Genomic DNA, 14,417 nt, shown 5'->3' with positions numbered 1-14,417 from the left:
TGACATCCCACTGGTGTCCACTCTGGTACGAATCGTTACAATGTTTTGTTACTAGTTGGTTTCTTGAAGTTTCTCAATCTAACCGTATCAGAGATGCATATGAATCATGTAAGGATATATCTCGTCATATGGGTGTCCCGTAAGGAATCGCCCTTGGCAGTCCGTGTAAGGTTTCTACAGTATCCATGAAAGGCCTTGAGAACGACCAGAGGTCGAAACGCGTGTCGGCTAGGCTGAAAAAAAGCGCAGAGAATCATTGCTTGATCGCAAAGAATACCTTTACATTTTTTAAAGGTATGACTGAAATTCATCAATTCATAGATTTCATTGAACATGAACGCTAATATAAAAAACCTTTTGTAGTTTGTAACATTTGGGGGAAGTCTCAGGCGGAGCCACCTGATATGGGGGACCAATAAACAGACTAATGTATAGTTTTTGTATACATAGTTAGCCCAAACTGACCTATGAGGACACCCCATAGTTTTTTTTCGGGTGGACCCGACTTTTGTTACGCCACACGTGCATAAAACAGTGTGACACAGTCTCAGAAGCTGAGAATGCTGGAAGATTATTTGTCCTGTAAGATCCCGGTCTGTGTTGGATAATAAAGACAGTATACTTTGCCCCATGGCTGAGGTTTCCGTTCTTGCGGTGGGGAGTCTTTGATGGGCCCAAGTTTCTCTAACTTGGTCTCCCTTACTGATAATCCACTGAATCCGAAACAGCAGATCATCACTCTACAAATGCCACATGACTGAGAACAGAACGATTTAGATCAGGCTAGGTTAAGACACATTGGCAGAGGTTTAAGATTCATTCTACACCATTAATTCTAAACCTTCCAGCCATCGCCTCTTTTGTTTAAGATTAAATACTTGACACAATTTGGACTCTTGGAACAGAATATATATGAGAGTTGATAATCCACCAAGAAGGTGGTGGCAGCAATTTGTTTTCTTTGTTTTACTCCTTTGATTTCTTCTCTCGCCTTAAATATTTGTAGTAAATTGGAATTAAAGTTGATATGGAAGTAGTATATGTAAAATAATTAGACCACCGTCTGATTCTAGCAGGGCTATAATGAATTCCTAACTAGTCATGGCCAGTTAACTTGGGTGAATATCGATCTGCTATGTTTTTGAATAATGTAATCCAAGAGGAGCTTAGACCGAATGCCTTTACCGGCAGTCTTGGATTTAGAACGTGTATCATGCAGTACATAAACAAAATGGGATCGTTTGTTTGTTTTATTGTATTAGTTCTTTAACTTTGTGTGTAGTATTTAGATAGCTGTAGCAGGAATCCCAAAAGATGAACCTGACATTTGTTCTAGCTATATCTACACAAGATTAGGGCAGACCATGTCAGATATTTGGCTACAGCCATTAATATGGCATTCACCCCATGCTGTGAGGGCCGGCCATGGCTGATAATGGGCCGCTAGCCTGAGGCAAGGTTGGGCCCAAGCGAAGTGAGGGCCTCGGTGAGGGATGGGGGCTGTTGCCGGCCATGGCCATCCCCCATAGTGGGGGTGTGAAAGCCATATTTGCATCCATGGAAGGATGCTGAGCCAATCAGGTGGCTGGAACAGCAGGCAAAAATATGCAGTTCCCACCCGCTGTTTTGAACCACTATAACGAAGGAATGGTATCAAACAGTAAGACAGACACAAGTGATCACAGTTAAAGGGTGTTTATTGAACTTCAATTTGGTTTGAAGAACGCCTATGTAAACCTAAATCCAAAGTTGAAGCAAGCTACGACCATCAAATAATAACGCAGTCCTAGAGGTGTCTTGTCAAAATAAAAGGGCCTATACTAAAAAACATATTGCCAATCCTTCTAAATACAAATAGTGTGGGAAACAATGCTATGCAAAAGAAACGTGTTCAAGAAATGATATGTCAGGATATTCAAGCCGTTGGCTTCCCTTCCCCACGTTTTCTGTACGGGACAAGGCGACACACTCGAGCTTAGCAGTGTCTATGGCTTCTCTAGCACGAGGGTGCAGTTCAAAACTTCAACATCATGGCCTTCTGTGCTCTTTGCCATTCAAAGTCTCTTTTTCAGAGGGCCTGATGAAAAACTACAAACAACAAAGTTCCTTTCTCCTTGGGGGTTTCACATGTACAAATTCTCTGTGATTTTCTGTTCACCCTGGGCTCCCCTCCGCCGGGCTCAGACCCACCTTCTTAGGATTTCACACGTACAAATTGTCGGGTGATTTCTTTTTTTTGTTCACCCTGGCTCCCTCTTTGCTGGGATCAGATCCACTTTAACACAAAGCTTTCAATTGATCTCCCGCTGCTGGGCTTGGACCAACTTTATCAACTTTGCCACAAATGTTCTTTACTGTATCAGCATCAAAGACTTTCGATTGTGCGCAAGGTTTCGCTTGACCCGCCGCAGGGCCACTTTGACTCACAATTTTCTACAACTCTTTCACTTTTCAGCTGGATACCACATAGAGACCTTTGATTGAGCACCCACGTGGTGCTGGACCGCTCTGTCAAAGGTATTGTGTCTTCGTTTCCAAGTTCAACCACTCATCAGCAGTTCAACTTTACTTGCGTATTTTATCACAAGTATTTCAAACAATATTCGTTCCAGTGCTCGCCATACATTGTTGCAGCTTGCAACTTTGTCTTCAACACACACTGGTCTTGTATCGATCTCCCCAACTCACCGGCTGTGTTGATTTCACTGATGCTGCTTTGTTGTTGGAGCTAAGGAAAGTATCACGGCGGCTGGTAATTCTCCCTGCCTTGATTCTTGACGCGTGAGGGCCCTGGGTATCTCCGACACACAATGCAGGATTCTTCTGCCTGTTTTCCTGGTTTTACGCTTTCTAATCTCTAGGGCTCATGAAAGCAATGGTTCCTTGTCAAAAAGGTCAAGGAAACTTCCCTCCTTGCAATCCCCTTCTGTTACGCCTTCTTTCTCCTTTTGTTAAACTGCCATCTTGGAACTGCTGTTTCCTCGTGCACTTTGCCTTGCTCGGAGTGTGCTCTTGTGCGCCGCCTTTTATCCGTGTGGGAAAGCTTAATGGAAGTCAGGTGTGTGTGATAGTCAGTAATTGCTTGACCTTGCCTGGCCATTGTACACGGTAGGTGTACGGCTCGGGTGTTAGTCTGTTTTCTCTCATAGCGGGCTGTCCGTGAGAAAGTGTTTGTGTTGTAAAAGGGGAGGAGGAGTGGAGTTTGTAAATATCCTACTTTGTAGGATGGGTTAAAGGGGTTATAATGAAGGGGATGCTGTGTCTCACTATCCGGTGTCCCACTCCTAGAAGACACCTCACCCAGGTGATCCTCCCGCACTGGTCCACCCCCAGGAACTGGATTCAAAAGCGATGGCCGTGTCCTCGCCACCTGGATGACAGATCCCTGCGGACTAGTGGGTGAGGCACCTTCTGGGGTCTCACCCCACCCAAAGGTCCTTCCACGGGTAGTGCCATTTTGAAGGTGGGGAGGCAATAGGGAGCCTTTCCCTGTGGCCCCTCTGCCCCCTACAAACCAAATGAAATATCTTCCCTACCCAGTTACCTGCAGGACCAGAAAAGCTCTCGTCCAGCGCACCTTCTGTGAAAAGGGGACTTAGTCCCTTTTCCCTATGATGGCGGCCTTCTTGGTTATTTCTTCTCTCCAGAGGAAGACAAAAAACAAGAGGGGAGAGGCTCCCTTTTGCCTCCAAACAAACAAAAAGAAAAAGAATGGTGCCACCCGTGGAAGGGCCTCTGGTGGCTGGAAACAGCGCATTGGGAATTATATTCTTGCCCGCAGTTCCGGCCACCTGATTGGCACAGCGCCCTTTCCCGGATGCAGATGTCTTTCCTAATGCTAGGTTATAGGCTTATTTCAATGCTTTACAACGTGTGTGAATGCAATGTTGCCTTTTAGTTGGGGTTCCTTCTATACTGTGTAATTTGAAATGAAGGGCTTCGACTGTCTTCATTTATATTGATCATTGATGTAAAGGTCAAACTACTGCAGTCCAGGATAGATACCGTCCCTGAACAGTTCGTGCTCGTCACCGCCCTAATATATTTCAAGAAAAATATTGCGGGTTGTATTTCATTTTTATTTGACATCTTTTCACTTTAGCATTCCTGGTTCAGTTTTCGCAAACTCTGGGCCTTCACAGGACCAGGATTTCTCATGAGCATCGCCTACCTGGACCCAGGAAACATCGAGTCGGACTTGCAGTCTGGAGCAGTTGCTGGCTTTAAGGTACTGCTTGCTAGTTGTGTACTGTTTTTCCTTCCTTCACTGGGAGCAGATCTTCTGTGACTATTTTCATTTTCATGAGCCACATTCTTCTATGAATCTATTTAATTTGTAATATCTTTGTGCAACTTTGTGTTTGTAAGTTGTTTTATAGTGGGGAGGTTGTTCGAACAGTTTGAATGTGTGACCGAGACAGGAAACTTATTATTATCATTTTATGTGCCAAAGTAGGTAATGATACACTGTTATAACTGATCCAAAATGCAGATATTTACATATGCCATTTGAAGAACAAAATGTACATTTAACATTCTGAAGCCGCCGTCCAGAGTGGGCTGCAGCTCTTCCTACCCAAATCCTGAGCCAACCCCAATATTTCCAATCGGTATGAGTTCTGAAATATTCAAATGACAGATGTTTGGCGACATTCTGATATTGCTTTTTTTTTGTATATTCCTTTCCAATTCAGCTTCCAGCTCCACCAAATGGCCATTGTCTCAGCAGCACCACTGTTTCTGCCTCTCCCTATGTTCCCATCTTTTTCCCCTCCAGCGCTCCTCCCATTGTTTCTGCTGCCCTGACATCCTTTTTCTTGTAATTTCCCCTTTGGATATCCCATTCCAACTCCTCCATATCTCACCCGTCTTAGTTTACACATTTCTCAAATCCTCCTTCTCTTCTTTCTTCCACTGTCTCCATCTCTGCCATTTATCTCATTCTTTCCAAATCTGCAGATTGTCTTGAGCTTTGCCATTTCTCCTGCCCTTTCCAGCGCACTCACGTTCCAATCCCCCCACAGTGTTTGAATCTTACCACCTTGCAGCGTACTCATTTGTTCTCTCCCCACATATTCTTTCACCCCTTCACTATTCCCTCTTCCCCCACCCTCTTCACTTCTCCAGTCTGAATGGCCACTTTCAGTTCTTCCACAGCACCAACCTCACGTGGTTCTACAGACACAGTGGCACACACCAGCTGTATTTACCTCAATGCTTCCTTTTCAATCAGAGCCCTGTCTCTGCATTGGGATCAAGTGACCGCAGCCACAGCTGACTGATGTGGGGGGATCGTGGGTGCAGCAAGAGCGCCTTTCATTGCGCAGTCACTAAAGTTTAATTGCTCCTCAGTGTAAGGCGCTCTCACAGTTCCTCCTCAGATTGAACAGCTGTGGCTTCAGTCGCTTTATGACAGTAAGGAGAAACTGCAGGTTCTGCCTTTCATTAATGGAAGGTAGGCTTACTGAATGGCACGGGGTATAAACAGATTGATTGGGATATTAAATGTTGATGTTATCAAGTTGTTTTGCCCTGAGTTCACAACACTGGTAGACTCCATCCGAACGTCATTGTGATTGACCATTGTGTTAAGCCAATCACTACGACGTGGGTCGGATATTAACTTTCCCCATATCCCAGACTTTGTATGTACCCCAAAGCTCCCAATCCCCACTTTGACCAGTGCAGAGCATGGAGTTTCTGAAAGTCTTGGAGGGAAAGTCCATAGTCTAGGAAGCTGTGTGTTGCTGGCATTGCTGGGCAGCTGTTCAGTTCATGGTAGGGATTCGGTGGGCTAATTTTATTTTTCCTGATGCCATGAAAAAGGGGCATTGCAAAAATATATCCGATTGCCGTTTAGCATGTTTTCAAAGAGCATTGGTAAAATACCTATTGCTGCTTACTTGTCCTCTATATACTGGTAATGCTGTGCCACAGGATGCAGATTACCGTAATGCATCCCATTAACCAGCAATGTCTGGAGGTACGGTGTGGCAAAATGGCAATAAACGCGAACGTACATTTTCTCCTGCGTTGATTACATCTTTAATTTCAGCAATGTTTGAAAAGAACGGGGAGGAGGAGGTTTCACTTTACATTATTTCAAATTAAGTACTTTTTTCCTGTTAATTTTTTCTTCATGAAACCGTATTTATTGCTTGGCTGTTCTCTAATTAAAGGAAAACACGGTTTACGCTCCTTTCAATACAGTTTAAAAATATAAAAGCACACAGCGGTTTCGAATAAAATCTGAAGGTTGCATGGAGCGAGCTGTGAGAAACCTGATGGTATTCTCCAACCTACTCCCCCGGGATCTTCCATTCAGGTGGCATGGGAACGGCCATCGCTTTTGGATCACAACCCTTGTGTCAGACGAGCGAGGGAGGATCACTTGAGTGGAGGGTCACGGGGGATTGGGAGGAGAATACCCGAGGCCGAGACATGGTATCCCTCCCCTGTCCCATTTGTACACCAGTCCACTCTCCCTCAGCCTTTATAGGGTATTTCCACTCACCCCATCAACCCCTACCCATTTCCGATAAGTACTGGAACGAGGAAGAGGCGATCGGGAGCAATGCGGATTACCCATAGAAACAACATAGGGACACAAAGTGAGGCTTACCATATAACACCTTTGAATTGTCCCACTAAGAGTCAGGCAAGGTCAGGCACTTCTTCCCCATTGTGCACACCTGTCCCCAATTGACTCTCACCTGCAGTATAAAAAGGATGGTTCTGCTCGAAGCAAGGGAGTGTGCTGGGTTTGCTGGATGCAACAAGGAAGCAAGGAGCAGAAGGCTGCAAGGAGAGGAGACCAGAAGGACCGGTGGAGTGTGGGACGTAGAGACGCTGGCCTGGTGTGTGTGAGGGCCTGCAGCATGGCGGGGGAGCCGTTTCTCCAGGAAGCCAGAGTGGAACGGAAGGGCCCTGTTTAGGCCAGTGCTCATTGGGACATGTGCGGGTGGCTGGGGGGCAGGTGGTGAGCCCCTGACCCAAATCCATTGACCTGCTCACCAGCGCTGCGCTACGATTGGTGAGTTTCGTTAGCCAGGAAGAACCTCGGAAGCGTGCGGGTGGCGGGATCAGGAGTGTGTGGTAAGTGAACATCCTGGTGAGCGAAAGCAGGACAAGCAGAGCAAAGCAAGAGAAAAGAAAAAGCAAAGCAAGAAAGCGTGAGGAAAGCAAAGCAGAGTAACAGAAAAGGGCGCTAAAGGCGCAGAAATAAAGAGCGACAGAGAAAGTGAGCTGGTAGCGTGGAAACACCCAACAGTGGGTGTGAGTGACGTGAAAGTAAGGAAAAGGCGGTGCAAGTGCCCCGAAACCGAGAAATACAGCAAAGAGACAGAGAAGGAAAACGTACAGCCAAGAGAGGTTGCAAAAGAGGGTCTTAGGTTTGGGGAAGGGATCCCTGAGAGGCCTAACAGGAACTGTCTTTTTTTGTTTGGAACTGGTGGGATCAAAGCATGGGGAAGGGAACCCAAAGAGACCCGGAAACATTGTGAACTCGAGCCCTGTGTGGAAGTTTTCAAGAGAAACCCTTTTGAGTTGAACTATTTTGAACTGGCAGAACTACACCTATTGGTAAGACTGCCTGAAACCAGCTGTGGTTTACAGTTCCTTTTTGAGTCACCATTTCTCCTTTAAGAAGATCCCAATCACATTTGTTTTAAGAGTGAGGGCAAGCATAGATTTAGACACAGGCAAACTTTGGTTTTGGACTTTCGGACATCGATGGCCCTTAGATGCATTAGTTGAGGGAACACTCCCCTTGGAGTTAGGGCCATATAGGCATTACACCAACCCCACAAAGTTTGATAATAAAGGTTTTCAAACCGTTACTTTTGAGTCTGTGTCTCTGTTGATACCATGCCTGTCTCACAGAGCTTAGAAAGCAATCACATTCCCAAGGTGGTTTCTCCCCCCCACAAAAAGAACATTTTGCAAAACATAGTGGCAAACCAACAATTTTACAGCACATTTGTCCTAATAAATGTGAAAAAGCCATCGATTTTGTAGCCAGTTCTTAAGGGGACTGTGTAAATTGTCGAAGTAAACACTCCGGTCTGCAATTTCGGTTTGCAACAGGTAACCATTTATTTTCATTGTAATGCAAGGAATCCATCTGCCGCAGTAGTTCCTTCAGAAGAAACGAATACCTGCTCAAACAGAAAAGACTCTTTATGTAGGTTTTTTCATTATGCTAAGTATAGTGTTTCTCATGATTTTGTAGAAAGTAACCTTTCATCGACATAGTACCGTCTACCGCTTTTGCAACTCTGCCTCGTTTGGTCACGTGCACCATCTCTTGCTTGCACATCCTTGCTCCATCTAGTCACGTGCTACGAGTGCTTCCACGCTCCCATCAATGCAGTGCTGCCTTTTGTGCCCTGCTGGTCTCTAATTTCAATATTTTGTGGTCCTTCACACTTCCCTGTGCCAACAAACGGTTACCCTTCCAGCCCCTTTATAACATGGTGGTTCATGTGTACATTCTACACCATGGAATGTACTCGCTCCTTCAGGTTCAGAGGCATAATTTCTCCATAGTAGTAAAGACATGTATGTTAACTTGCGTGCCTGGTTTAAGCACTGGGTATACGGCAGCTACATGTATGCCAATCGAGACCTTTGCCGTACCAGTTTTCCATAGCGCTAAGCAATGTATTGTTAATCTTTTCCCATCAAATTCCCTGTACCAAAAAATAGAAGTTAGATTAGAAGTTCTGTCTTTACATACCGAGGACCTGAATTTCAAATACCAGTGAGATGTCCGTATGTATAATTGCTGTTCATATATTCGACAATGCTCGTACCAATCCATCTGTACATTCAATGTTTGTAGATCGTGTAATCCAGGTTACTATCATTAATATGCTAGTGTTTGTCGGTATGCATTGGCAGCTTGCCAGAACAAGATGTTATTTAGATACACGAGCCTGCCAAGGGCACTGCTGTTAACATTGTATGGGTTTGCTCAATGGGCCTGTGCCGCTGTTTACCTAATCCAAGGCTACCTGGCTACCTATTGGTCTTGTGTTTCTTGATTTTCAGTGTGACACTATTTCTGGTTGAATAGTGATTTAAGGGCCAGTCCCATAGATTTCGGCACATCCCAAAGCGTATGAAACTCTGCAAAGAATGCCCCCGCCCCCCTGTGAAATAAATAAAAATAAGACTTTGTTTTTAAAGTGCAGAGGTATGCCTCCAAAGGGAGGCTGCCTAGCGCTGGACGGAAGATGTAGAGAAATGCCTTATTTAAAACACGAAGCATGAGACCACAAAATCGAGTTCTGGGGCCCACCACGGATGAGCACCCATTAGGTCACACTCTGACTTCCCTCTCCCCAGACATTTTCTTCAGCGGGCACCAGTGAAGGGTGGAGCCTGCTTCAATACTCTGGAAAGTCCATGGCATGTTGAATCAGTATTCATACATTCGGGCCGCTCCAAAGCCTGTGAGTAAGCTGATGTGCACTGCAGCATGCTGTAGCTGTCACCTCCATCTAGCTGGGCCGCCAACACGACATTCCACACTAACGCCATGATGCTGTATCGCAGATCAGCCTCATGGTACTTGCTGCTACTGCCCCAATGCATCATAGACTATATTGTTGCCAAAGGCCAGAAACCTGCAGCCCCTCCTAACTGCCCAGAATGCATTTATACTGCAGGGACTAGGGCTGTAAGTGGCCCGGGGCTAGCCAGGGCTCAGCCCCGGAAGTCTCTAAATATTGATCTTGAGCGAGGGCTCTCCAGACTGCCTTTCCCAAGCACATCTAATGTAAATTGCCAGTAGATGTCGCGATCAGTCATGTTTATAATTACAACATCAGTTAAATACATTTTGTATTAGATTGTTTTCCAACAAGTTTGATTATTGCAACAGATATCAAAGTATTGTCCTCACAATGATGATAATTATTACATAAGAATTACAGATTTCTTTCAAAGGATCCATGGAATTGCACGGTGCATTGACATTGCATTTTGCATTTTTGCATTTTGATTTACAAGGCCTGGGGTTATGGTTAAGTTCCTCAACCCATAGGAAGAGCACTTTTTGGGCAGTTTATAACTTTGCTGCCCCCTGGACGAATCTTCACGGAACATTGCATAAAAAAGTATATGACTCTGTCAGGTTGATTCTGCGAAGTTTTTCCAGAGGTTTTGTGCAGGGGGGTGAGGTTATAGGGAGCGGGGTCCCAAAATCTGTGGTTTTTCCCAAAGACGCAATGGAAAGAAAAATGTTATTCGTGCCTACAGCCCAAACCGCTCGATGAATTTTCCCCAAACTTACGGCAGGAGCGGCGGCTTGCTCCCAAAAGCATGCTTTTGTAAATTTGGTGTGAATCCGTCCAGTAGTGTGTTTTTTAAAATGACCAAAAAGTAGGTGAAAATAAATTGCTGATATCTGGGTTTCCGTCCGCAGACTCAATTCTCTATTTGGTCTGTGGATGGGCACCCGATTGGCCCAGAGGGTGGTATGAAGTCGGTGGACATCGGACTTGCCTGTTGATTGGATGGAGAAAAGTGTGAGTTGCATTAGATTTTTGGAAACGCCTGCCATGTTGGATACGCAACAGTGCCATTTGTCCGCGAACATCGCTGTAAAAATGTATTAAAAAAACATCACATTGGTTCCAAGATGGCCACAAGTGGGTAACGACGTGTGGTCCTAGGTCCGCTCCTGGCCGAAGAAGCAAGCCTGCCTACAATGGAGGTGGGCTGGGAGACAACGCGTGAGCCCATAAAAAGAAGAAGAAGAAGAAGAAGAAGGAGAAGAGGAAGCAAGCAATAGAAACTGCAGGGGGATTTGCTCTCCCCTTCCCTTTTGCACAAGGTGAAAGCGTAGCTGGCATGGAGAACGGGACGTCTGCCCATAAAAGATGCGGTGAAGGAAGGAAACACTCACTAGAAAGAAGAAGCAAGCAAACCGCAGTGGGTTAGTCCCCCCTCCCCTGGGTGCAGGAAAAGCTTCGGCGGCTGAGGAGAATGGACAGAAAAGCTTTGACTTGCGCGGAGAACGGGCGTGGCCCATAAGCAGAGCTGGTGAAGGAAGGTTCTGGGCGGCAGCGAGAGAAAGAGCAAGTAGTTGTTCCCGGCCCCGAACGCAGCTCCACAGGGATACTTAAACTCAGCAGCACTGGATAGACTGCAGATAGAAGAATAGGGGTCAGGCTAGCGCCCGCAAAAACACAAAAGGTACAACAGCAGAGAGTATATTTACGGTATATTGTAGGTGCATCCCCCAGACGGATACCACACAGTTAATGGTGATAAGAGGAGGAGGGGGGGGAGATGAGGACAAAGCCTCAGTTTGGCTAACTGATAGGTTCATGGGAAACTGACAAACTGCTGATCCATTAAGAATTTGGTGCAAGTATTAGGAAATATTCCTCCATATTGGAAGGTGGGCAATCTAGAAGAAAAAAAGGGCCTAAAATTGGAGGTATCCCTAAAACAAAACAGTTTGGAGTCTGCTACAATAAGTGACTGTGGTGGGGCAGAAAGGTAGGACTGAGAGAAGAATCCTAGGTGCCCAGAGACAATTGGAGCACTAAGTAAACATGCAATTGTGTTCATAACTTAAAGTGACAAAATTATAAGATATTGGGAAGTGAAGAATCGACTCACACCCTAGAGGGGAAGACGCCCTTAGGTGGTGAGAGGTGGAGGCAAGCATACTGTATATAAGTGGGTTACACCTCCCAGATGCCAAAACAAAAGAAGACAACCCCAAGCGGAGCGGGAAGGTCAATAGAGCGGTGTTGGAAACAGAGTGGGGAGTCAAAGATGGGGGCTAAGAAGAAAGAAGTAGAAGAACAGTAAGGGGATACCCTGGAGAGTGGGGAAATGGCTTTCAGCAAAGATGACTTAAAAGAATGCCTTAGCAAAATGGAAGGAAGAATCACAAATAATTTTCAACAGCAGTCTACCTCATTAAGGGAGGATCTGAGAAATTAATTAACGGAAGTCAAGGGGGGAATGAAAGAGCTAGGTGGAAGAGTTGATGTAACTGAGCAAAGCCTAGCAGAGATATCGGATGAAGTATGCCAGAATAGGGAACTTTTAGATCAATTGGCCAGAGCCTCACATAACTTAGAGATACAAGCGGAGGGCCTAGAGAACCGCTCAAGGAGGTCAAATATAAGGGTGAAAGGCTTAAGTGAGTCTGTACTAGACACCGATTTATAGGGCACGGTTCAACAATGCTTTGGAAATTTACTAACGGAGGTGCTGCCAGAGGACATTGGAATTGACCGCATCCATAGAGTGGGCCCTAGGAGGAGAGAACCAGGGGCAAGGCCTAGAGACGTTCTTGTTGCTCTACCTCATATGGATTAAAAGAAAATATTTTGCCTGCAGCCAGAATGAAGGGGAACATTAGTGAATGGGACACATAGTTCAGTTGCACCAAGATTTTGCTCTGGCAACTTTATAGAAGCGAAGAGACATGGGACAGGTCACACGTGCTTTGATCTCAAAACAGATTTCATATAAATGCACGTTTCCATTTGGGCTGCTTTTCACCTTGAATGGAGTACATCGTATAACATCATGTGCTGAAGGGCTGGCGTTGTTGAATGTGGAGGAAGGAGGACAGGGAGAGAGACGATCGAGGCAGTCCTCCCAGCGTGGAATGAGACAATGAGAATCATATCATACCAATCCCTGTCTAGAATAAATTACGTGTGGGCCACACCTAGGTTAATGGGGGAGGTTAGGGAGATGAACTTAGGGTCCATCTCATTGTCGGACCATGCCCCTCTCATAGTGAATTTTAGGGATGTGGGCATGCGAACTGGGATTTGGAAATGGACGTTTCCAGCCGAACTAATTAATGATGCAGTTGTGGTGGAAGACATAAGGGATAAGAGAGCATTTTTCTGCTAATAGTAATCAAATGGTCTCACCTGAAGGAACCTGGGATGCTTTTAAGGCAGTAATGTGGGGGGAAACTTATAGCATTACCTGCCCAACGGGACAAACAAAGGATGAAAATTTAGGGGGACCTAGAAGAGCAACCGCGAGAGACTCAACAGGCTATAGCGAAACATAAGAGGAGAGCCTTAGGTAAAAGGCTGAAGGAATTGCATAGCTAGCTAGAACTATTATGAACTCGAAGGGCTGAGAGATCTGTGTTGATGACTAAACCGAGGTATTATTTACAGGCCAATAAGGCTGATAAACTGCTAGCTCAACAGTTGAAGGGGTCAGAGGCAGCTAAGTTAGTCCAGCAGATACAGCAACCCGATGGATTGCTAACAACCGATCTGTGACTATAACAGAAACATTTGGACAATTTTACGAAACATTGTACACGTAAAATCACCCAGATCTGCGGGAAATGCAACACTACTTGTTAGACAAAGGTAACGGTAGGGGAGCTGGAAGTATTTGGAGGGGATATTAAGGAGGAGGAAGTAGAGATGGCAATAAGAGCATTGCCAATGAATAAAGTTCCATTATAAATAATACTCAAAATAACTGTTCCCAAGATTGGCAAAATTGTTTAATACGATAGTGACTAATGGGGGACTATGGCAGAGGACGAAAGTGGTGGTGTTTGTGAAACCTGACAAAGATCTGATGAAATGTGGGTCGTATAGACCCATTGCATTAATGAATATTGATGCAAAATTATACACAGGTTTTGTAGCGCGCAAGACTCGCACCACTCTTCCCGGGGTTAATAAATGCCGATCAATCGCGATTTATCATAGGTCGACAGACCTCCGATAATATCGGAAAGGTGATTCATCTACTAGAAAAAGTCAACATTAAACAAATCCTGTCTGTGTTTGTAACATTGGATGCCGAAAAGGCGTTTGATCGAGCTTAGTGGCCCTTTTTGTTTACTGCTATGGAACAGATGAGAATGGGTACTACATTCATACGGATGGTACAAGCAAATTTTCGGACTCCTAAGATACGTTTGAAGATTAATCAACAAGTGTCCCGGCGTATAGACATTTGAAGGGGCACTAGACAAGGATGCCCACTGTCGCCGCTCCTCTATGCAATATATTTAGAACCATTCTTGTATAAAATTAGAAAGAGGTTGATGATGCAGGGAATTTCTTGGGCCGAGAGGACCATAAGAGTGTTGTTTTTGCGGACGATTTGCTGATTACATTGACTAATCCTGAACAATCAATACCAGCATTACTGGAGGAATTGATGGACATAGAGAGGGTTGCAGGCTTGAAGGTCAATGTGGGGAAGTCAGAGCTTTTAGAATTGGGTCGTATTACTGTAGAAAAGGAGGCTTTGCTTGCTACGACAGACAGTACCTGGGGGTTAATATTAGTAGGGGAATCTCACAGTTGTATGACAATTATCTGCAACTATTGCAGAAAATAGAGTATTTGGGGAAATGGACCCCACTTCGTATTTCATGGTTAGGAAGAGTAGCT

General features: G+C 45.1%; 1 protein-coding gene across 5 annotated transcripts in view; it reads left to right on the top strand.

Annotated features, from left to right (window-relative positions):
* Positions 1-14,417, top strand: part of SLC11A2 (solute carrier family 11 member 2) — a 679,758-nt gene that overhangs the window by 203,360 nt on the left and 461,981 nt on the right. For all 5 annotated transcript variants that reach the window (XR_011304995.1, XM_069653368.1, XM_069653369.1 and 2 more), the window contains exon 4: positions 4,103-4,228. Coding sequence is in view for 4 of the 5 variants with exons in the window: in XM_069653368.1 (XP_069509469.1) it covers positions 4,103-4,228 (126 nt within the window). In the remaining variant the exon portion in view is untranslated. The remainder of the gene's footprint in view (positions 1-4,102; positions 4,229-14,417) is intronic.

This window comes from Ambystoma mexicanum, chromosome 3q (assembly GCF_040938575.1).
Source record: "Ambystoma mexicanum isolate Mex_15411 chromosome 3q, UKY_AmexF1_1, whole genome shotgun sequence".
Classification (NCBI taxonomy): domain Eukaryota; kingdom Metazoa; phylum Chordata; class Amphibia; order Caudata; family Ambystomatidae; genus Ambystoma; species Ambystoma mexicanum.
Note: the sequence above shows the minus strand (reverse complement) of the source record. Positions and strands in the feature narration are given on the sequence as shown.